Source organism: Patagioenas fasciata, chromosome 3, assembly GCF_037038585.1.
Source record: "Patagioenas fasciata isolate bPatFas1 chromosome 3, bPatFas1.hap1, whole genome shotgun sequence".
NCBI classification, from domain to species: domain Eukaryota; kingdom Metazoa; phylum Chordata; class Aves; order Columbiformes; family Columbidae; genus Patagioenas; species Patagioenas fasciata.
Window position 1 is genome coordinate 46,476,595 of NC_092522.1, and position 24,271 is coordinate 46,500,865.

Here is a 24,271-nt window from a genome sequence, read left to right on the forward strand (position 1 = left end):
AAATCAAAACTGGTACAGAAACTGAGGGGGGAAGGGTAGGAAAAAGTGTAAGGAGGAATTTGATATAAATGCCCTGTTGCAATGCATGTTCCCTAAATATGGTATAGCAAGCTTTGCAACGTAATGAGCCAGTCCCGCAACTACATGGTGTTATGAGTAAGACATAGGTTTAGGATTTTTTTTTTCCAATTTTTTATTAACTATTAGTTTATTTTTTAAAAAATACTTTGAAAAATATGAAGCAGAAACATGACACTCAAATTTATGCAAAAAAAAAAATCTCTGGTCAGACAGACACCAATTTACTCATGTTGTTACACTCCTACATCCTGAAGTTTAATGAACCATAATCTAATTTTAAAAATATATAAAAAAATAAAATAAAATAAAATAAAATAAAATAAAATAAAATAAAATAAAATAAAATAAAATAAAATAAAATAAAATAAAATAAAATAAAATAAAATAAAATAAAATAAAATAAAATAAAATAAAATAAAATAAAATAAAATAAAATAAAATAAAATAAAATAAAATAAAATAAAATAAAATAAAATAAAAATAAAAATAAAAATAAAAATAAAAATAAAAATAAAAATAAAAATAAAATAAAATAAAATAAAATAAAATAAAATAAAATAAAATAAAATAAAATAAAATAAAATAAAATAAAATAAAATAAAATAAAATAAAATAAAATAAAATAAAATAAAATAAAATAAAATAAAATAAAATACAGGGCAATAACAAACAACAACACTTAAACTGACCTGGTCTATGGCCTGATGACCAGTCATTGTGGAAACCTTTTCTTCTAGCTTGCTGTAGAGACAAGTATCTTCTTTCCTGTATGGCCATAAAGGTTAATTTCAGAATCTTTCAGACAGATAAGCTGTCACTGTTGACTTGGTGGTAGAGTTTTACTCAAAATAGCCTTCAGGACAAATCTGATGATGATTTCAGTTCCAACAACTCCCAGTTCACAAGTGAAAAGTAGGATTACATCACATCACATACATTATTTTTTCCTGTATACTTCTAATAAAACTGCCCTACAAGATATCCAGCTCCTCTGAACTACACCAGAATTCCTTTATTACTTGAAAATACATGAACACCCAGGAGAACGTTGGTCTCCTGTAAGTTAGTTAAGTTGACATGACTGCCAGGTCCATGGAGGTATCCTAGATGTCACTGATTACTCACTGAGGACAATCAAGAATTTGCCAAGCGTGTATTAGACTCATGCAGAATTTTCCATTATAGGTTAGAAAATTTGATTTCATAAACACTTCTGGAAGTTTTCTATCAATTCTACTGCATGTTTTAAATCAGAACAAATATACCTGAAGGTCTCCATAAGGAGCTAAAAACTCGGAGTTTTAGGAATGAGGCAAGTGCCAACTACCTCAAACAAGAAGCTAAATCAATTACATTTGTACCTTGAGAGACTCATAGTGTTCTTGTCTAATTTCTTCATATTCCTCCAATATTTCTTCAAAGAAATCATCCTTTACACTTTCATCTAAGAGCTGAGAGCACTGGGAAAAAAAAAAAAAAAAGAAAAGAGAAAGCACTAAGTACATACTGTAAAACAGAACAGTAAGGACAGAGTATGAACTTCGGACTAAGCCATGTGCCTTCCAGGCTTGCTACCAATTACACTTGACAACACGAAACTAAGCCTTTACCACTAATTTGCAAACTAGATCAAAAAATTACTTAAGAATATGCTTACTACTGAGAGCACTGCCCTGCTACACAGCTAATATTAGCAAATCCAAGTCTGGCTCAGGAAAGACCTGAGAGGAGAATGGTCCAAGGCTTCAGAGACTGGATAGTTGTAGAAAAAGCGTACAGCTTGGCCTACTTCTTTCCAGCAGGTATTTGCCAGCTGAGACTACCCATGTGTCGGATAGATAGAGCATCCATCCCAGAAAACTCCAGCCACGTGTTTCATATCACTAATGTTGCCATATTGCTAACTTCAGAAAGATAGAGAAAATAGAGAGTATAGCAGTTCACATCTAACCCCATCACACTTCACTGTAAAACATCTCAAAACTACAGTCAAGGACTCAGAGTGAATCATGCCACTCTCACTAGAGCAATGGGCATTTTAATTAAGGTATCCAGTGACAACAATTTACACAAATCAGATGAAATAACCACGTGGCAACAAAAAATAAGCAAAAGGAATAGTAGTTTAGAAACTGGTCTCTGTCATGCTGCTTTGATTTTCTGCTTTAACACTGAGCCTCAGAGGAAACCATGAGAGGCACAGCAGAAAAACAGAGCATATATATATGTTTGCATGGATGAGAAACTATAATTTAGAACTTACAACCACAACACTCTTGGATGCATCCAGGACATGAATTACAGGTGCGCTATATCGTGGGGCAATTTTAACAGCTGTGTGTGTTCTTCAACAAAACAGAAAAAGAGTGAGCATTTCACAACTGAAAAAAACACAAAATTTAAAAAAAAACAACCAACCAAACAAAAAAACCCACACAGACAAAACCCCCAATGAAATAAATCCTGACTTAATACATAGACCAGAACTTCAAAAGAAGAATGCAATTCATCCATCTGCTACGTATGGAGGATTAAACACAGATTTTAATAACAGGTACATAAACACTTTTCTTCAAAGAGCATCAGAATGCTTCATAAGTAATGTGCCAACTCACATTCCCTCACTGTCTTACCAGCTGACTGAAAATCAGCAACTCATTAGCTTGAGTCTCAAAATTTCAGTGAGAATGTTCCAAACTAAGCCTGCCAAGAATTAACAATTTCTTGGTTTTTTTTCCCCTCATCTTACATCTTTCCCTCCCACATGCTGGTTTCTAGGTCTATGGATTAGCATTAACATATTTCAGTGATGACTGCTGCATTTCTACAATGCTCTACTTCAAAACCAGAGGCACAAGCCCTCTACTCACCCGAAGGAGGAATTCTGCCAGTGGTCAATAAATACTACAAACTTGCACCTGCCTGGTCAGTCAAGTCATTCACATTAAAAAAACAATAAATTCCCAAATGATCCAATTATTTAGCATCTACTCATTCCAGTCCTCATTGAAATACTTCAGCCTATAATGAGGGATCACTTCTATATTATAGTAGTTTCTTGATCAAATCAAAGTTTGGAGTCCTAAACTGTGGCATAAGCTGTAATGTGAAATGCAGCTGACTATTGCTGTTGCTCAGAGTCCTGGCAAACTGCGCAAGCAAGTGCAGGAGCAAAGACCTTGCAGGTCAAAGCTCAGTTTCCTTATTGAATGCTCAGGTCAAACACCATTTCTTAAATTAATTTAAATCAGAGCCCAGGAGGTGACCTTCCACACCAAAGATCAGATCTCGTTTTTCTTTGGGTTTTGTCAAATTTTGGAACAAAGCACTTGGACATGGAGGTTACTGATGACTGTGCAACACAAATGTGGAACCAACTGTACAGGATCTTTTAAACTTACTTCTAAGTAATGTACTTTCAATCTTGGCAGCTCTATTTTTCAGAAGAAGATATTAAATCTTCTATTTTGATAGGAATACACAAAATAAACAAACAGGGCATGGTCCTACAATGGCACTGTATCAACTAGTAAATACTAATTCTTATATTTTTAAAAAATAAACATTACCACAACCATCACTATTATTTCTCAACATCTGAATTTACCAAAGCAGTAGAGTAAGGATGTAAACATCATTATTATTGTAAGTTATGAAGACACTATATTATGTAGGTTCTGTAGACAAAATACAGCCTCTCTCTCTTTCAAACTAACCTCACTTTCCATCCCTCCAAGTACTTATGGTCTCCTTATTCCAAATAACAACACTTACTTATTACAGAGAAAAAGTGCACATCATTTTTCATTAGCAACTTCTGACATGTACACAACCTTTGAGAATGCACATGAAGTTGAACTTAAGACTGCAGAAGTAAAATTACATTATCAACCCAGTCTTCCATAAAGAATACCTTTACTTGACATATATTTTATAGAAACTGTATGTGCCTGGGCATATGCATAAATATGTATTTATATACAGTTCACATTAATAAAAACACAATTTATGTATACAAAATTAAACATGTATTCTTCAATAATTTCCATATTCAAGGATAAAACTAGTGCCACCTTGCTGTTGGCTACATTCATATCCATGAATAAATTCTACAAAATTGTTTGATGCTGGTTATTTTGACATCAGTTATTAGGTCACAATGCTCTGTGTACAAATACTAAAAAGAAAAGATCTGAAGAAAGGGCCCTTCTAAGACCTCAACACTGAATAAAACCTTTGTCCCTGAGCCTTTTTTTTTTTTTTTTTTTTAAAGAAAAACACCTCCATATTTATTCTCAGTATCAAAGCCACAGGAAAAGAGACTCACATAGAGAAGGAGAAAAAGGACACTGTTAACCTTGCATTATAACTACAGGTCAAATAATGGCAGGTAGTGATCTTACTCTTCACTGTCTGTCAAATTATGGGACCATTTGCTAAGGCCAAAAATACAACAGTTCACTACAATATGTGCTGCTCTGATAATGGAAGCAACACTGCTAACAGCTTCTAGTTGTGCAAGCAATGACCTCTGTAGTCTTAAGAGCTGTCACCTACTCAAGTATATTGGTACATAAACCAGTTAGCAAAGCGCAACCCAAGGCCCAAAATACATTTGTGGAAATGTGAATATTAGGTGTTGGGGAGCTGTCAACACCGGTCTTCAGGACATCATAGCAGCTGTATTATTTCATTTGAACAGATCTGAGAGAATATGGTCTCAACAGAAAAGCTCTATCAAAAGCAACATGGTAAGTACTTCAAGGCAAGCAGCTAGAATTCCTCCCCTATCAGTTTGCTTGAACAGGACTGAAGGCTCAACTCAGCCAGCATGGTGCTGAACAACGATCAAGGAAATACATTCACTTGCTTAAAGAGAACAACTCCCTGATGTCAACATAAACATTTCTAGTCTCAAAATCCTGCATTATCAGAATGCTTTGGTAAATCAAAACAGATCATTCAGCCCCTTAGAAGAACAGAACTGTATTCGTACACATATGCACAAGAACTTTTAGAAGGAAACATACTACATCCACACACAACATGCACTTGCAAAATACATAACACTCACAAAAATGAAATGTTTAAGATTTACATTATGTGTTGTGTCCCAATTACATTTTACCTCTATAGATAGTCTTAAGTAAATACATACCAGTATGAGTATTGGAAGTAAATGAGGGAAGGGGAGAGAGAAATGGCTATACATTTTCTTTTTCCCTGGTTAACGCTATTTTCACACTCATTCCCCATCTTCCCAACCATGATATCTTACTTAGAAGTAGTTGCTCCTCCAATCAGCAAAGGAATCTTTATTGCCAATCTCTCCATTTCCTTGGCGACAAAAATCATTTCATCCAAAGAAGGGGTGATGAGACCAGACAGGCCAATTATATCTATTGCAAATTTACAAACACACATACACAAAAGGTTTAGCAAATCCACTCTAGAAAGACACAGAAATTATTACAGAAAGCATTTCTTTCATGCACCAGACAGAAAATAGTGAGATAAAAAGCAGGGCAGTCAGCAGTCTAGAAGTGAGGTTTGACCTAATTAGAAAGTGAAAGCCTTCCAAGAATGAAAGTGATTACAAATCCCCAGTTTAAGATATTTCTCAAACAGCCTTCACAGCTGCTGAACACCTACTGCTCTACTTTCAGCAATAAATATACAGTACTTCTGATTAGCAAGCTTCAAACCTCAGAAGTTCAGCACTGAGGAGGGAAATGAGACAAAATAATTGTAAGCTCCTAGAAACAGTAAACGCTTTCAAACTTCATCACCTATGTTCCACACAATTCATCTTTTCCAAGATGCAATAGACTGTTTCAAAGCAACTGTATCCTGTTTCAGAAAGTTCGCAATTTATTAGAAGGATCCATTCCTGATTTCACACTCACTGATCTGGCAGGCCGAATGCCAAGTTCTTTTACTGATTTAAGACACAACATGAAGTTATTTAACCTTTCCAAGTCTCCATTTACCCATCTGTAAAACAAACACTAAAGCATCTCCTTTGGAGTTGTCCTTTTGATACAGGTTTTCAGTTCCTTGGGCTAAGTTTCATGGAGGTGCCAAATACTAAATAATTGCTATTGTTATTGCAAAAGTTCTGATTTATCTGCAGGTAGGCTGATGAATCATACCATGGGAATGCAATGAGTAGCAAAAAAAAAAAAAAAAGTGAGTGGGGTTTAAAATCAAACAATTCAGGAGTACTAATGAAATCTCTCTATACCTGCTTTGTTCTCAACAGCAGCTCTCAATATCTTATCACATGGAGTCATGACTCCTAAATCAATAACTCTGTGAAAAGAAATGAGATGACACAAGATGTTTTTAAAAAACAGGTCAAATTTCTGCTAAAGGGCAAATACATTGCTCTTACTGTAAACAACTGACCTAAAACTGAAGTTAAAATTGAGACTTTTTGTCTGTTTGTTTCTCTTCAGATGTCTGTTGGGAAATCTAATATAAGAAACACCTCTGAGTCTGGCAAATTTTCAATGAATCAGAGTTCCAGATGATACACTTGAATGTTCTTATCTACTCTAAGAGATAATTTTTTTAAATCATTTTTTTGTGGTTGCATGGAGTCTGGCTGAGATGGAGTTAATTTTCTTCATAGCAGCTGGCATGGTGCTGTGTTTCAGATTTGTGACCAAAAAACAGCGCTGATAACACACTAATATTTTAACTACTGATGAACAGTGTTTGTCCAGCATGAAGGCCTTCTGTGTTTCTCACTCTAAGTCCCCAGGGAACAGACTGGGGAATGCACAAGAGGCTGGGAGTAGAGACAACCAGGGAGATGACCCAAACTAACTACAGAAATATTGTATGGCATATGATGATGTGCTCAGCAATAAAAAGGGAGAGGAAGGGGTTTAGCATGTTAGCTATCTTTTGCTCAGGAGCTGTCTGGGCATCAGTCTACCCATGGGAGGTGGTGAGTGATTGCGTTTGCATCACTTGTTTTTTCTTTCTCACTTCTCCTTCACTTGTTAAATTTTTTTATTTTTACCTACAATTTTTCTTGGTTTTATTTTCCCTTTGTCTTTCCCCATCCCACTGAGACTGGCTGGGTGGTACTTAGCTACCTACTGAGGTTAACCAACAGCAGTGGCATTTTTAAAATTATTTGGGCAATAATGAACAGGTTTTGTGGACATCATACCTTATGTCAGGAACATAAGATAATTTATATCAAGGGTTTTTTGTCATATTAAAGCATATATTTTATGCTTTTGCATCTTCGCCACTGCCAAAGTTTATATCTATTTTTTTTCCAAGTAAGCCACCCCAGCCTGCTGGCTTCATTCAGCCTCACTCATACTCATGGTGACAGAAAACACTATGCCTTCAGTTCACTAAGTCTAAATAAAGCTCAGCAAGGCCTGAAAACAATCGTCAGCATTTCAAGAGATAACAAAAGAGACTGCGCTGCATGTACACAGCACTTCTACTGGCTTCAGCCCTCTATGTGTGAAAATAAAGAGATCGTTTTGGCTCTTTTTAGAGCAAATTACAGATCCAAGTCAAAAACAAAACTAAAGGAATGAACAGTAAGACTGAGTTGAAAGTAGATTCAGCTTTGCGCGACACTTGACAACGAGCTCTGATGGAAACATGACTGTTCATTCCAACACTGTTGCCAACCCTGCCGCATGTACAGAGACCTTGAAAGAGCTAGCTTTTCTTGAAGTCCCATCTTTTGAAGCTCAAAATTAGGATGAGAATATCTTATTTAACAAAACATACCCCAGCAAGTTTTTAAAACCTCATAGTTAACAAACAGCTTGAAAAACATACTAAAACGTTCATTGGAATCTTACAGAACTTCCTTCTTGCCAACACAACACAACCTACCTGCAGTCTTGTCTACTGCAATTTCATATCTGGTTTCTTCAGACATTACACTTATATGTTTAAGACATTCTTATCATATTTAACTAATATGAAACCAATACAAAAATTGACGCTCTCACCTACGTTTTGGTTGATGTTAAACTGCATTCAGCTCAGATACCAATTTATTAGGGAAAAAAAGCATTAAAGGAGGAGGTTATACTCCTTCTTGCCTCAATATTGGTAATAGCTGGTATGATCTGTATTCCCAACCACAACTTGGATAGCTCCCAAGAAATGCCCACCCCTATTATCACTACAGCTGCCAGTAGACTAATATATTAATTAGCTGCCCTTATACAGTTATGTTCCCAACTACCTGATGTTAGTCTCTTTACCTGAAGTTGTTGCAGCCCAGAACAACTCCCACAATGTTTTTGCCAATATCATGTACATCTCCTTTCACAGTTGCTAGTACTATTGTACCATGATAAGGATCCTGAAAGTCCAACAAAGAACACAAGACTTAAATTACTTAAAAGCCTCAGTATATGTGTACAGATCCTTCAACAGTGCAATCCTAATCCATGACCAAGACTTCTATTGTACTACAAGTAATCGTCAAGTGCAGTAGAGGTAATACAATCAATATAAAAAAAAATACTTTAAAAGATCCAGGTAATAAAAACTTGCCAAAAATCGTTGAAGATTGCATGGATGTTACTAAAAATTGTTTAAAAAAATTTATAGATCTGAATTTTTTCATCTGTAATAGATAGTATTTTTTGCAGTGAAATAGCTGAACTCCTAAGGTAACTTGGCTCCAAATACAAACCTCACCAATAGAGTTTTTATAGATTGAATCTTTAGAACAAAAGGGCACAGACACTCATAATTACATGCCTGTTCATGCATCAAGATAAATCTTTCAAAGCAATGCAGAGAAGAATGAGAGGAAACAGGAGAGACTAATTTTTTTATGCAACATGAATAGCAAGGGAGACATTTCAGTGTAGTGATCAGGCTACTTCAGAGTAAGCTGAACAAGCAGGCTGGCAGAAGGATCTCCTTGAAGTAGGGGAACTGTACTGCCACAGAGTGGTCGTAGGCTAGATGGCATCCAGCCCTGACAAAGGGGCCCTCCCCGTAGGGCAACAGTGAACTTCCTATGGCAAGTCCCCACCAGGACACAGGCCTTGGTGATAGATTTTTAGTTGAATAACTGGTGGTGTCATTTGGAGAATAGCTCAAGGCTATTGCAGTGCCATGTCTGAGCTGGTGCAGGATCAGATGCCAGTAGCAGATTACTTAAATTGCACAGAATTTAAATAAAGTGGAAACCAGAGCATATTCTGTTTGAGACTACAAAACTTCTTCTGGCCAGTATCTCATCTCATTTGCAGATGGCAGAACTGGAAGATTAGATTCTTCTATGAAGCATGTTATATTTCTGGATAGTACTGAGTAGTTCTCTACACTTCATGAACCTACATTGCTTCCTGTAGTTGCAACCTTCTGGGGGAAAAAAATCTTTATATATTATCAAGAGTGATACTAGAATTGCCCATGGTCCTAACACATTTTTACATTTGTTTAACAAAATCCCTGGATCCCCACCAAAGCAGCTGTTTATTAAGATCTATTATCTTCCCAGTGGTCCTGTTTTACCAGGAGAAGACCAGGGAACAGATAAGGCAAAATGGAGGTCTGTAAGTCAGCCATCTCAGTATATCAATATAAAAAATAAAAACTGGAGAGATTAACCCAGGACTGCAGGAAAGAACAAAAAGAGCTGCCCATATGCATCATACCCAGTAACTACTGATGATTTAATCAGTGATTGATATCCAAGAAAAAAAAAAGGATGCACGCATAGAAAGTAAAATCTGTGCAGAGCAGCAGACAACATGGGCCAGAGTACACGCTATCTTAAATAAATCCTATTTAGGGCACACTGTGATTTCAGCTGTCTCAAGCAAGGAGGTCCTCAAGTTCTGGGCACACATCCAAAGGGCTTCTTTTTTAAAATCTTGATAGAGATCCACAGCCACCACTATTTATCCTCAAATGTAGCTATCAATGCTCTGCATTTCCAGGCAGTCTGTGACTAAAACTGTCCTGGAGGTTGCAGTAGCCTGGGTAACATCACACAGATCAGCCACCAGAGGCTGCAAATAATTTTCCTTTGAGTCAACATCTAACTTTGGAGATAGATGCAGCTGTTTTTTCCTCTCTCAACAATTCTCTAAACAGTGACTACATTTTTTTAAGAGGAAGGCACTACATCCTTGGCCCAGCAGAAGGCAGAGGATGCAGAAGGACAGAAGCCCTACTTTTTCTCTCCAGCTCTCCTCAGCCACATAGAATATCTCACCGTTTCTTCAGAGTGCTTGCCATATTTTTAAGAACCTCTCAAATTCCACTTCACTTCTTTTTAGCCAGAGAATTAAGTGCCAGAGGATTCACAGTAGGTCCTAATCCAGAGCTCATGGAAGCAACGGGATAATGATTTTCACTGACTTTGAATAGCATCAGACCAAACCAGAAGGTGCCAAATACTGGCATTGTCATCTGAATTAAAATAAAAAAGAACAGCATGAGCAGGAGAGGGATGACACATAGAAAGGTGACTCATGACAGCCAGAGAATAGATCTGCTTCAGATACTGGAGAGAAGACACCTTCTTCATATCCAGAAAAAGCATGGGAAAAGAGACTCAGAATTCTCCTTCTTCCATTAAGATTAGTCAGGTTTGGTTATCAGGTCATTTTTCTTTCTAAATTATTTGCTGCATTCATTACATTTATGCTGGACAATCACAACAGTTCCAAAGCAAATGGCAAAACACAGTGTAAGAATATTTCAAGGGATGAACTAGGAACCATTCAAAAATCCACAGAAGGGAAACCGAAGGAAATACACACATATCAGAGGTTAGAGAAATTCTGCTTTTTTGTGTGTGTGTGCATGTTAAATACCAGATTCTGATAACAGCTATTGTCTCTGAGAATTCATGAAGACAACGTAAGGCTCCACAGCACCAAAGAAAAGTAAATGTACATAAAACCTAAATTTGATACTCAGACAAAGACAAGGGAAGACGAATATTTAACAACAAAAACCATAAGCACCTATCACATTATAAATATAATAGGAAATGTAGACCTGAGTATTTTAAAAGGGATTTTGTCCAATTCATCTGAACTCTCTTTTCTACTGACCAGAATCTCTTATCAGTATGGAGAAACAACAGACATTCCATATCTTCATTGTCTAATGCTCCAATCACATCTTCCATTAACCAAATTTGGAAGATATTACTTCAAGTATTTGCACAGGTATTTGATAAACCTATTCTCAGGCATCACCAACTGTTGGCTGTGAAACAGGAAATGCTATGAATGAAGGCCCACAAAGATCTGAAAATCACTGGATATTTTCAATTGTTTATATTTTATATATTTTATTAAAAGTAGTCTTTAGAAACTGGTAGTAAACCACGCATCTGAAAAGACAATTATATTCAGATCCTGTTTTGATAAGCAATTGTCCCCTGCCACTTGGTCATAGCTACAAATGCAATGAGCATTCTATTTTATCATAACAACAGGTCTTAAGCCATGATCTATAAAGAAAAAGGATGGAAGAATTCAGTTTGTTTAGCTGAGAGAATAGTCGGGGCTAGGGGGAAGGGAAGAGGTGAATACAGAGAAACATGGTAACAGGCTTTGAACATGCAAAAGGGAGGTCCACAGTTCACTGAGGGCAGAAGTAGTAGAAACAAACAGCAAAATTTGCCATAAAGTTAGAAGTACCATAAATAAGTAACATTAGAATTAAAAACCTACACAAATACAAGTGAAAAGTACCATTGGTATAAAAAGCCTACGAAGGCTTATGGCATCCTTCAGGAAACTTGTGACAACAGCTTAGGCACCCACTAAGCAGAGTTCCACAAAAACTGCACTTTATGGATTTCAGACCTACTTCAAATTATGCAAAGATTGTCAGTTTCCATATGACTACATCAGCTCTCCAGCATGAAAGCTGAATAAATGTCAGGAGAAAAAAAATAATTTCCACTTTTGTCACGGCATGCTAGGAAAGAGTTACAGGACAAAGGACTGTGTCTTGCCTCTTCCTCTGTGCTGCCTCGTTCAGCTCTCCTTTCCTCTCTTTCTTTTTCCATAAAGGGAATAAGGTGGCCAACTGCTTTCTTCATAACTCGAGCAGACTTTATCACCTGCACAGATAAAGAGAGTCGGGGGATATAAACAATAAAGATCATAGAATCACAGAATGGCTGTGTTTGGAAGGGACCTCTGAAGATCATCTAGTCCAACCCACCTGCTAAAGTAGGTTCACCCAGAGCAGACTGCACAGGAATGTGTCCAGGTGGGTTTTGAATGTCTCCAGAGAAGGAGACTGCCATATAGGCATAGCCTCAGATTTCTCATAGCTTTCTTCTATACCCATTCAAACAATAAACACAATCTGGCAAACCCAGATTCCAGCTTTGCAGAGCATTCTGTGGTAGCAGGCTGCTGGCCCTACTGGACTAGGGGTCTACACATGACACTTGCTTCCACAGTGAAACCTCTCAGACCACTCATAACAGAACTGGAAGCTACAAACAGGCCCAGACTTGGAAGGTGCTAAACACAGCCGTTTTTATTTGGATCTTTTCCTTCTCTCTTACTCCTTTTCATGGGCCCAGACTTAAAACTCCATTTCGAATAAAGCAAAAACACTCAGGAAGAAAGGAAACAAACATGTAAAATAACATAAAGAAAGCCAGACTCCAAAGTAAAGAAAAAAAATAGGACTGCTACTTAGGAAAATACGTGAAATTGCCTTCTCATTACCTGAGGCAGAAACATCTTTCCAGCACCAAAAAGATCACCAACAATTTTCATGCCATTCATCAAAGGCCCTTCAATTATATTTAGAGGTCTAGGGTATTTTTCCTGATTTAATCTTGCTTCTTCTGTATCTGCAGTGACATACTTCTCAATGCCCTGGGTAAAAAAAATGAGCAGCTCTTATCTTGCTAGAAATAAAGCTTTTATTTAGTTGCCTTTCCGCCCCCAGAAAAAAATCACAATGAAAGCAAACAGATAGTTTAGATACTGCTAGTCTTCAAGAATACCTGAAATGTGTATTTAAAACTGGTTTTCTTAGGAAACAAAACGCTACAGTTCTTAGGGCATATAAGGGTATTCAGAGCAAGAGTCAGTACTAACAGGTTTGTTTATTTCGTTTTCTGGTTTATCATAAGAAAATCCAACATTCACAGATTGCTTCCTCAGCACAAGTGTCACTCAATGCAGTACTGTTAAAGGACCCAAAAAATCCCTAGAAAGTAGAAGCAATACCTTAGAAATTAAAAGCAGTATGTTACTACCAACACTAATGGAATAAAATAATAATGCTCAAAGCCTTCAACTTGTGAAGTTCAAAGACAAATCACCCCAATTTTGTGATACTAAAATTAAATACCTTGATTAAATATATTATTATTAATTAATAGCTTTCAAAAGAATGGCAGTTGAAGATTTTTTTAAAGTTAAAGGTGTCCCTTAAAATCTGAGCTGAGATCATGTCTCTGAGACCTGATGGGCAGGACAATTTTCTGCACAGACTCACCTTTATGAGAGCATATTCCAGCCTTTCCTCCACAGAGCTTTTCCGCCACTCATCAGACTGTACAACTTTTTTTCCTCCTTGGGCATGATTCTGAAAAGGAAAGATATCCATAGAAGCTTCCAACCATAAAAAGGAGAACTACAAACTTTAGTTTTAGAAAAGTGAGAATAATTTCAAGTAGCGACCCATAACAGCATTTTAGATTATTTACCAGGCTTTTTATATACATGTAAATCATACTGCAAACACTTGTGATGTACTACAGACACTAAGGGGGGTCTACATCCAAAAGAGAATATGCCTCAGTGAAGATGTAAACAAAACAAAGTGGGGATAAAAAAAAATACAGGGAGCAGTTTAATAATTTTCATGCTCTTAAAATTGATGAAATGACTAATCCTAAGGGTTTTACTTCTGGGAACATAATTTAAATTGATTCCTGGCCCACACACTACACTTAATTTTTAAATTCTAATTACTTTGGCACTCATTCAGTTTCTGACGGAATAGGTTACATTATTCCATATCACAGATGTGTTTTCAACCAGGCAGCCTACGGAACCACTGTTTCTCAAGCACATAGACCATCCCAAACCCTCGCGTATTCTCTTTGCCTCACACTCACACTCCCCTTTGCTATGCGAAGGCCAAAAGGGCTTCACACAGTGCAAGAAAGCTTGTAAGCGCCCACCCCAGGAAGGCTCCTGAAGAGTATGCTACCCACTGCTGCAACCACCATATTTGAGCCAGATAATTTCTCTTCCTCCCTTGGAAGCAATGACTCGCATAGTCTAACACCTTTCAGTTCTTAGGAACCTCCGATACTTTGGAGTGCTTATCAGCAAGTTTTTAAAGATAGAGCCATGGGAAAAGACATGGAAACAAGAACTTACTCATGAGAACAGAAACCAAAACAAGTTTTTATTCACATTTATGTGAATGTTAGCTAATTTCACAGCTTCTTGTTGCCAAACCTTACTCCACTCATAGGTCTGGTTTGTACAAAGGGAATGAAAGAAGTAGCAAAACGTCGCCCAGAGAGGTTGTAGAGTTTCTGTCCTTAGTTATATTAAAAAACAAAACTGGAGAAGTCCCTGAGCAACCTGCTCTTGCTGACCCTACTCTGAGCAAGACGGTTCTACTAGATGATCTCCAAAGGTCCCTTCCCACCTCAGCCCTTCTGCAATTCAATGAAAAGGTACCAAGTGCTCCTCAACCTCTGGCTAGACACTTTAGCAAGGGAACAATTCCAACCGAAAAATTACCCATGAAGCTGTAGGATGGGCATGCAGGGAGCACAGTGGCAAACACTACATACAGATCTTCAAAAACAGGATGAGTACCCTGCATGATGAGAATGAAAAACTCCACCTTTGGAAGCACAACTCCCATTGTCGTAAGTGGGACAAAGTTTCAGTTTGAGAATGTTTGCAGCTACAAACTTTACAGAAAATGTGGGGTTTTTTTAATCTCAAACTTCCAATGAAGACTCATCTCCTAAATCTGCAAGGATCAAGTTCCTCTTTTTTCCCCACAGGTTGAGCATTCAAAGAACTGGCAAGGTACACTGCTACTACCTGAAGGAACTAGGAGGAAACTTCCCTGGCAGCCTATTAGAGGTGCAATACTTGAAATGCAACTACATATTGTATGTTCTTTGTGCAGAATGAACTGCAGTGATTTGAAATAAAAACAAGATATGCACTTCCTGACTAATAAATAGACTTTCGTGTTTTTTAAAAAAAAACTGTAGACAAAGGAACTTAGAGCCATTCAATTCCACTATATCAGAGGAAGGTCTGAATAAGTATTTTAAAATACCACTCAATCGACAAAACCTTATCTAATAATCCTTTTTGTTGGCTTGTGACTCCCTAGTTGGACTCTTACATTTGTCCAGAGCCAAGATGAAACCCAAGTCAGCATGCTTATGTCCAATGAAAACCTGAGAGTGGTAGTATTTTATGGTAAATTTTAATAGAGCTTTTAAAAAAGTTCTGAATCAAGAGTGTCCCTCTTTTTTTTTCAGTTGGGGGTTGTTTTACTCCCACAATAAAACTACCACCACGAATAAGAGCACACACTGCGACCATGGCTTCCCAAACTTCTAGACCTAGAAGGAGTCATCATCCACTTCCATTTCTACTTTTCATGCTCTATTAAAATTCACATTCTGCCTTCTGCAGAAACACTGCCTAGGCAATCCCTTTCTAATTCCTGTTCTTTTTTCCTTCCTCTTTATGCAACCCTGAACACCCTAATGGTAAAACTCAGTTTACACAGAAAAGATCACATCCAGGTGAATTGCTTAGACACTAAGAGCACCATGTAAAATAGCCTAAGCACAAGGGATAGGGACAATCTTCCCATACTGATTTTCAACATGTTGCCATTGTTCCTAAAATGCATGCACTTCCATAGGGCAAACTGCAAACCCAATGAAGCTGTGCACCAAAAGAATACCTCCAGGAGCATTCATACTTTTTGTGTGCTTAAATCTCAGAGACACCTAACCCAGACAGATTTTTGCTCTATGTTCTGTTCAGAACAGGATTTCACCAGTCATCTCATGGCTGATAATCTGGAAACCCCCAAGCGTGTAACCTTTTGTCTTCAATCACCACAGTCATTACAACATCTCAAAGCCACTAAATGGCTGATCCTCACTCCTGATATGAGTTACATGAACTGGAAGCCTACAGTGCAGCCAGGAACTGCACAGCCAGAAACTGCAAGCAACTTTTTCACCTTTTCCATATAGTCTAAGGAAAACATCACCACCAGAGAGACATGTTTACTCTTTGTCTCCTACAGTGCAATTGTCAGTTAAGCTCCAGCACCAAGATTTGCTTTGGTTTTGCATCGGCCTTTTCTGGCTTTTTTTGGTTGGTTGTTTTGTTTGTTTGTTTGTGAGGGTTTTCTTTGGTTTAGGAGGGAGTCTGGTTGGGATTTTTTGCTTATTGTTTTTGGGTTTGTTTTTCTTCAAAAGAATGCCTACACAGCTTGCTCTGCAGAAGCATACGAAAAACTCTGGTGCAGGATTTTTCAAGGCACCTATGAAACTGGAGAGGCTCAAGCTATCAGAAAGTTCACATTTTATTATCTATTAGTAACTGAACCACTTGTAATATCACTAGCAAGTTCTAACACTCACGGTTAGACTGACAGGTGCAGTTTATAGGCTGTTCTACCTATCATCAACAGGGAGGTGTTAAAGCCCAGGTGCTAAGCTATTCAAAGCTTAAAACTGGAAGTCACCTGAGCATAACGTAAAAGCTTCTCTGTCGCATCAGGATCTTTGTTCCAGATTAGATTCTCGCACAGCTGTAGCAATTCCTTGTGGATATCATCATACACTGGCAGATTCCCAGCATTCACAATTCCCATGTCCATGCCATACTGAAAAAAAGACATACGGAATCCCCCAGCCAGGGATGTCAAACATAGTACTGCACATCTGCCAACTGCAAACATCTGAAAGCGAAAAGCACATCATACCTTAATTGCGTGGTAAAGGAACACCCCATGCATTGCTTCTCGAATGGCATCCATCCCTCGAAAGGCAAAAGACAGATTGGACAGACCTCCACTTATCCTGGCTCCCGGCAGTGTTTCCTATAGGAATTGCACATAGATTTTTTTTAGAAAAGTGCTTCCCAAAAAGGAAACCTAAGCAAAGTATTCAGTCTATAAAACAGTCGGCCCCTGAGCTGCAGTGCATTGGCTACATGCCTTTGCTCTCTTCCCTGTTCCGGATCCTTCTTGTTACTCAAAGTTATAAAAAGCAATGCAAATCTCTGTAGAAAAAGATACAAGTAAAAAGATGCAGGGGTCCAGCCTTGTTATGTGTAAGCAACAACTGTGCTTTCCATAGTCATAGATGTTTTTCTAAACGTATCAGTCCTCCCACAGCCGCATTCCAGATTTTCCCCATGCATGCCTACTTAGGGCTCTCCCATCCCCTACTCTCCTGGAAAAGGAGCAGCCAACCTGACTGCTTGCATGTCTCAGGAGCAGGCTGTGGCTGAGCAGCTACTGCCAAGGGTGCACCCCCCGCTTCCAGAAGCCCTGCAAGACGTTCAGGCCCCAGAATGCTATTGACAGACCATCTCCAGACCAATCAGGCTGCCTTGTGAAACACAACAGTGCAGCTGCCTTGGCCGTATTCAGGTGATGCTCTTCACTGCTGTACTTCTTTACACACATTTTGGCTAAATAAAAAGTCAGGTTACTGAACAAATCCCTTCCACAGTAACGGAAATTTCATTAATTTTAAAAGGCAGCTTTCACCTGCGTTCAAAGAGGTCCTTTTAGCAAGAACACAAATGGAACTGCTACCTCCATTAATTAATATACTGTATTTACAGTAGTGATAATGTATTGAAATGTATTTATAGAAGTTCTTCCACTGGAAATGCAGCAATATTGTGGAACGGCTACACTTCAGAGGAACACATCCCTTGCTAATTTAAGATGCATACCATTTTGCAGCAGTGTTTTGTTGTTATTTGGGGGTGAGGAATGTTTTTCTATTTTGTAGTGGTTTGGGTTTTTAAGTAATCTCAGAAAAACACTTCAAGTTAAAACAAGCTTATAACTCACCTTTATGGTTTTAGTAGCATTGATAAAATTAATGGCATACAGGTTATGTTCTTCCATTCCAGTTCCTATGGTCAAAATATTAGGGTCAAATATTATATCATTGGGATTGAAGTGCACTTTTTCCACAAGAAGGTGATAAGCTCTGGAACAGATTGCAATCTTGGTTTCTGTTTCTGTGGCCTAGCGGAGAAAAAGAATTCTGACATGAAGTTTACAGACAACACAAAAAATAAACCTGCTGAGAAATCATTTATGGTTCCAGTTACTCAAGACTGAGAATTTGAACATGACAAATAGTAGAAAAAGATTATACATAAGAATTTTGTACTAAAAATATCACCACACCTGTATGTGAAGTTTTGACTCAACTCATTCAAAACAGTTTTGCTCCCCAACATTTCATCATCCTATGCAAAGTTTAGTACGTGGTTTTTGATGTAACTAGACTAATTTGCAAAGATTCCACTCTCATGCAAAACTCAGTTTCTGAACTAAAAACAAACTTCTATGAAGGAAGAGTTCAGCATGACTGAATAGCAAGAGACACTCCCCTGCGCTAGCAGAGCTACACTTAGAGCAGTACATGGGTTCCTCAACCACGTGAGCAGCATAAGGGTTACATATCAGGCTCAAAGCTATTGCTTAGACTATACAGACCTCTTTGAATCACCTCTGTCAAGGAAACAAAACAACTTTGTCTTGCACAAGAGTAAGAAATGCTCATACTCCAGAAGGAAAAATACCTCTCCTTTAAAGGAACACTCACCTGCCCTATTTCATCAAAAGCCATGACAACCACAGCTGATCCATACAACTTAATTTTCCTTGCTTTCTCCAAAAAGTCTTCCTCACCTTCCTTTAGACTGATGCTGTTTACAATGCATTTCCCTTGGCAACATTTCAAACCTGCTTCGATCACTGAAAAATTTGAGGAGTCGATGCATAATGGCACCTGCAAATAACAGAGAAGTAAGCCAGGGGAATACATACAAATTATGAATTAGAGTTCCACATGCTGCTTGCACATTTGGACATAAAAATGCACACAACAATAATCAGCATTTATGAATAAAAAGTTTCCAGGTGGTACTTGTAGATTCGCTTTGCTTTAAATGCAAAACTCGGAGCAAATTTAACTCAAGAGCTTCTACAGCAATTCTGTCACATATCATATAGAGACTTTTACCTCTCCCTGTATTGTCTTGTGTTTCTGAATTAGATACTCAGATTTATAGAATGCACATTACAAAAGTATCTTTTAAAACCATCCTATATCCAAAGCAATTTTAGGTTTTGTGGAAAGCAATACTGTTGTGCGCTGCCAATATATAAATCATGGCTTATAACTGCTGCAAAAGAAACCTGCATTCAGCTTTTCTAACCAATGAAAAGCACTGCCATGTATTTAGCTGAAATCAGATACAGAATATTAAAAACTTCTGCTTCACCCAAAGGCCTGCTCTATAACAGTACCTTTTCCTCTTGGAGAACAACTATGTCTGCTTATTAAGCACCTGAACTGGTTACTAAATAAATCAATATCAAAATTTTCTGAAGGGCAATTTCCAACTCAATAAATCATTCTTTATTGTGCTTTGGAGTGGCTCAATTACAACCTTTGCAATATCAGGTTCTGAAGAAATCAAGTTACAAAATCTGGTCATTGCAGCAGGGCCATCCAGCATCCCATCATCCATATTGATGTCAAGTACCTGGGCACCCATCTCAACTTGCAATTTGGCTATACCCAGGGCTTCCTAAAGAAGAAAGTCAAAAAACAAAGCAACAGTCAGTAGAAAAAAGCCTAGTCATTCTCAGGATAACATTTCACTTCTCCAAAATGAGTATGCAGCCAAAAATTTAAAAATCTATTAAGACATTCCATAAGAGAAAAAAGAAATGGCCATGGTCTGTGATGTACAACAACATACTAAAGTTGCTAGTACAGCATAACTGATAACTAATTTGTTCATAGAAACATGACTCAAGAGATCTAATGTGCCAGTAGTGCCATTGATTTTAGACTACTGGCCATATGCTTAATTGAATGATTTAAGATTTGCAAGGTAACAAGGACTTCCAGCTGCACAAGATCACAGGAAAACAGTCTCTTTGATGGTATGAAATAAAGTGCTTGCATCACAAGTTCTGTTGTTTTATAACAGAGTACTTATTTCTGAAGGTCGTTGGGCATTCTTTTCCAGCTGCAGAATAATCACCAGGAGAAGGAAACACAAAAGTTTTCTGTCTAGCCCACAGTAATATCTGAACACCCATGTCTGTTTATTTTCTCTTTTTTGTCACTCTGTAGACTGAGGACACACAAAAAAAAGTTTCTAGTTGCTCAGTCCCCAACAAGCTGTGTTTAAAGTTTCATGACCTGTAGGAGCTTAAGAGTCAGTCTTCCTAAAAAAAAACAACTAAGGCTTTAATTTTGATTGCATCAACTACAACAGCAGAGCACACTTTGGGGCACAACCTGAGTTCTGAAGAAATATCACTTTACTATTTGTTTGAATGTTTCAGTAACAATTGATAGCAGTACTGAACAACCTCTCCAGGCTTTTCACTTCTGCCCTGCAACTGTTTCAAGGTGGCAATTACCTTCTGAGAGACTTTCCTGTAGCAAGTCTCACATAGCATGCTGGAGCCAGTGACCAAAGCATAATATATAAAGACCGGATGCAACCATAATGCTGACTAAGATTGCAGAAGGGAGGAAGGGCTGCACAGTGGCATGATCTATCCAAAATCCAATGTACCTCACACGTAGGAAGGAGGGATTACCCCCCGCTTTCCTTCCTCCTTCCTCTGTTAATCCACCCCTAGATACAGCACAGACCAGGACATTTTCTAAACCATCATCATCTCTGTAACTTAATTAAAAATGTAAAGTCTTGTTTCCTGTAACACTTGTAGAAAAAGGAAAGGAAAAAAAAAAAACTAAAAGAAAAGAAAAGCTCTTGTAAAACCCTTCTCACAAATTTATTAGGACCTGGTAAACACAGAAAAAAAGGACAGAGAGAAAGTAAATTCTCCTTGTTTTCCTACTCTTGTAACTGGTGTAGAATAGTGCTTTGTGCCAGCAAAACAAACAACTAATAACACGGTCCAATGAAGCAATGAAAAAAATCAGAGCATCAGCTATAAACATTATTGTTAAAATGTATACTTCATAGTTGCCTGCCATGATGAGTTTAGCAAACTTCCGTGATCCTGCAACATTGCACCGTTCACCGATATTAACGAAGTTGGTATATGGCCCAATCCTGAATGGCTCCAGACCTTAAAAGAAAAGATATTTTTAAACATATTTGTAAAAACAGAAAAGAAAAAAAATGCATAAAAGTGACAAAAGCCCTTTTCTAAGCTGGGAAATAGAGGTGTGTCTCTCTTTAAGAATAGTGATTCCTCAGCACATCAGGGTGTGCACAAAGCTAATGAGTAACTAGCAAAGAAATGCAATGAAACAACTTCCAACGCATATGCCAAAGGTTTCTATCCTTCATCAATTACAGTCAATAATTTACCTGACCCATAAAAAAACAACAGTCAATTTGATCAATATAAAACGGCATGTAGCTACAATTGTTTGGGCATCTATGGGTATGCACATAAACACTTACTTCAACTTACAACTACCTTATCACAGAATCGACTGGGTTGGAAAAGACCTCAGAGATCATCAAGTCCAACCCTTGGTCCAACTCCAGTCCATTTACTAAAACATGGCACTAAGTGCCATGTCCAATCTCAGTTTAAAAACCTCCAGGGATGGTGAGTCCACCACCTCCCTAGGCAGGCCATTCCAATGCCTGACCACTCTCTCTGTAAGGAATTTCTAATATCCAGCCTAAATTTCCCCTGGCAAAGTTTAAGCCCATGCCCCCCTGTCCTTTTGCTAACTGCCTGGGAGAAGAGACCAATCCCCACTTGGCTATATTATCTCATGACTGTACCACCACCTAAGAAGCAGCCAATTGAACTGACTGACAAATGAGATTAGCTCTTAACCATGTATCCAAATTCAGGGAAACATGCCAACTGGGACCTCTGGGTAGCAGGTAACTTGGAGGGAAAGAAACCTTACAGCAGAACAGAATAAGCTAATGCATAAAACCACAGAGCAACTATGATTTATTTAACTTATGGTAAGCTGAATTGACTTAGAGACTAAAATAACAACCCAAAAAGCAGGTTTTACTTGGATACACGTCCTGAAGGCTTAAAACAAGGCCTGGCTGAGGCATAGGCAGATCAAGACTTTGCTAAAACAAAAGACACTCTAGATCTGGATGTATTGCTGAAAAACTGTGCCAGTACAACTGGATCAACAGCTGAGGCAACACAGGGCAACCATATTGCCCCAGCTCTGCCTTCAGGTGCAGTCAGATTACCTGAACTCTCTGTTGCAAAGTGAGGATAAAGATACTCACCATTACAAAGTGCCTGAGACTTGCAGAGCAAAACATGCTGGCTTGGTTACATTAAAGAAGATTGTAATAAAACGTTCCATTCATCTTTTGGCCCAAGCAGTAAGATTTAGATGTGGTTACACATCCACAAGCTTGCTGGATTCAGGTAGAACCAGAAACTCATATTGCCATTCTGATCAGCAGAAAATGGCAAATAAATTGTAAAGGAAGGTTGCGTGATTTATAAAGTTCAAAATGTTACACTCCATTTTACCTGACAGTAGCATGTATCCTTGAGAGAGAGCAGGTGGAACACGAGGCTTACAGAATCTCACTGCTTCAGCAATTTCCCTGTGTTACAGAAAGAGGAAAGTGAAGAGTAAAGCTTTTGATTAAAATTAAACCACAAGACTCAAGCAGAACATACCAGATATATACCTACATCCAATTTAGCCCTGTAGTAGACATATTAGCTTGTTTCACTTTGTATGGCCGAAGGCAAAAACATACTCCCAGAAGATCCTATCATAACTACTTGTTGGGAATGTACAAAGCTGAAGATTTATCAAATACAGATTGTGAGATACTATGTCAATGGGATATTTGATGAATATGAGAACCAGTCCTCAACCACACTAACTCTATTCATGAGCAATTGCTGACTGCAGGAAAAGAAAAAAAAAAAAAGGGACAAACATTGTTCTGTGCTGAAACGTGTTTCTCAGATGCCAGAATGATTCATGGTGTTCATGTTCCTTCTACCATCAAAGGAAACGTTAAATTTCACCTGTGGCTAAGAGGGTCAGCAAATAAAGAATGCACAGTGTACCGGAGCAGAGACAGGAAGCCTATTCTACCCGAGAGTAAAGAGGGAGGAGTAATTCCAAAACAAATTAAGATGACAAAATAGCAGAGATATAATCCTTCTTTGAACCATGCCTCTACTCATTCTGCACAATACACATGTCTATGAAAGCTGGGTTATTTCTACTCCATATATTGCTGCTATTGGCACTCAAGTGATCCACCTTTTCAGGAAATTCTAAAACAAGCCATGGAATATTGCTCCACAGAAACAGCACTTAATTTATTCCCAGTGCCCCTAAAGTTGTAGCTCATGAGGTACCTGATATGTGCTGGTGTAGTACCACAGCAACCTCCAACTATGTTAACCAAGCCATCCAAAGCAAAATTCTGTAAAAGGAAGGGAAAGAGATTTTGTTTCACATTAAAGGCATCTTATATATATCTTTTATATATATATATATATATATAATTTTTTTTCTCTCCATATATTAAGCAATTCATGGGGATCACAGTACTATTTTTTTCTCTTTAGGATTTGTTTTGAGATGTGGATTCCCGAGGCTAACCAGCAGTTTCAGCACCTAATTTTAGGAAACTACATTTGAAACTGGCCTATTTTTTACTGAAGCCCCAGAGGAACTTGGATGAGTATCAAAGATTAGTCATACTGTATTAATAAAAAGGAATTTAGGTGCAGCAGATACTGTGTTCTCGCTGACACACAGCAGCTCCAGCCAAACAGTTCTGTCTTGCACAGATCAAGTGGCATGTGGAAAGACAACCTGCTCTGCTACACCAACACCGTTAGTAGTTTCTATATGCATAACTCGGTAAAATTCTGCCAATTTGTAAAAATCATTCAGCTT

At 37.9% G+C, this 24,271-nt stretch overlaps 1 protein-coding gene across 12 annotated transcripts in view; it reads right to left on the reverse strand.

Annotated features, from left to right (window-relative positions):
* Positions 1-24,271, reverse strand: part of MTR (5-methyltetrahydrofolate-homocysteine methyltransferase) — a 50,917-nt gene that overhangs the window by 8,420 nt on the left and 18,226 nt on the right. For 6 of the 12 annotated variants that reach the window (XM_071806261.1, XM_065835127.2, XM_065835130.2 and 3 more), the window contains 17 exons: positions 23,725-23,792; positions 22,873-22,949; positions 21,356-21,468; positions 19,800-19,940; positions 18,950-19,135; positions 18,184-18,363; positions 17,080-17,196; positions 16,840-16,980; positions 13,582-13,671; positions 12,801-12,953; positions 12,071-12,178; positions 8,334-8,434; positions 6,326-6,393; positions 5,360-5,480; positions 2,345-2,426; positions 1,443-1,541; positions 771-846 (listed from right to left, as the gene is read on the reverse strand). In XM_071806261.1, the coding sequence (XP_071662362.1) occupies positions 771-846; positions 1,443-1,541; positions 2,345-2,426; positions 5,360-5,480; positions 6,326-6,393; positions 8,334-8,434; positions 12,071-12,178; positions 12,801-12,953; positions 13,582-13,671; positions 16,840-16,980; positions 17,080-17,196; positions 18,184-18,363; positions 18,950-19,135; positions 19,800-19,940; positions 21,356-21,468; positions 22,873-22,949; positions 23,725-23,792 (1,921 nt within the window). Of the gene's footprint in view, positions 1-770; positions 847-1,441; positions 1,542-2,344; positions 2,427-5,359; positions 5,481-6,325; positions 6,394-8,333; positions 8,435-10,309; positions 10,507-12,070; positions 12,179-12,800; positions 12,954-13,581; positions 13,672-16,839; positions 16,981-17,079; positions 17,197-18,183; positions 18,364-18,949; positions 19,136-19,799; positions 19,941-21,355; positions 21,469-22,872; positions 22,950-23,724; positions 23,793-24,271 lie in introns of those variants that run through there. The other 6 variants (XM_071806263.1, XR_011738306.1, XR_011738309.1 and 3 more) reach the window with 6 other exon arrangements.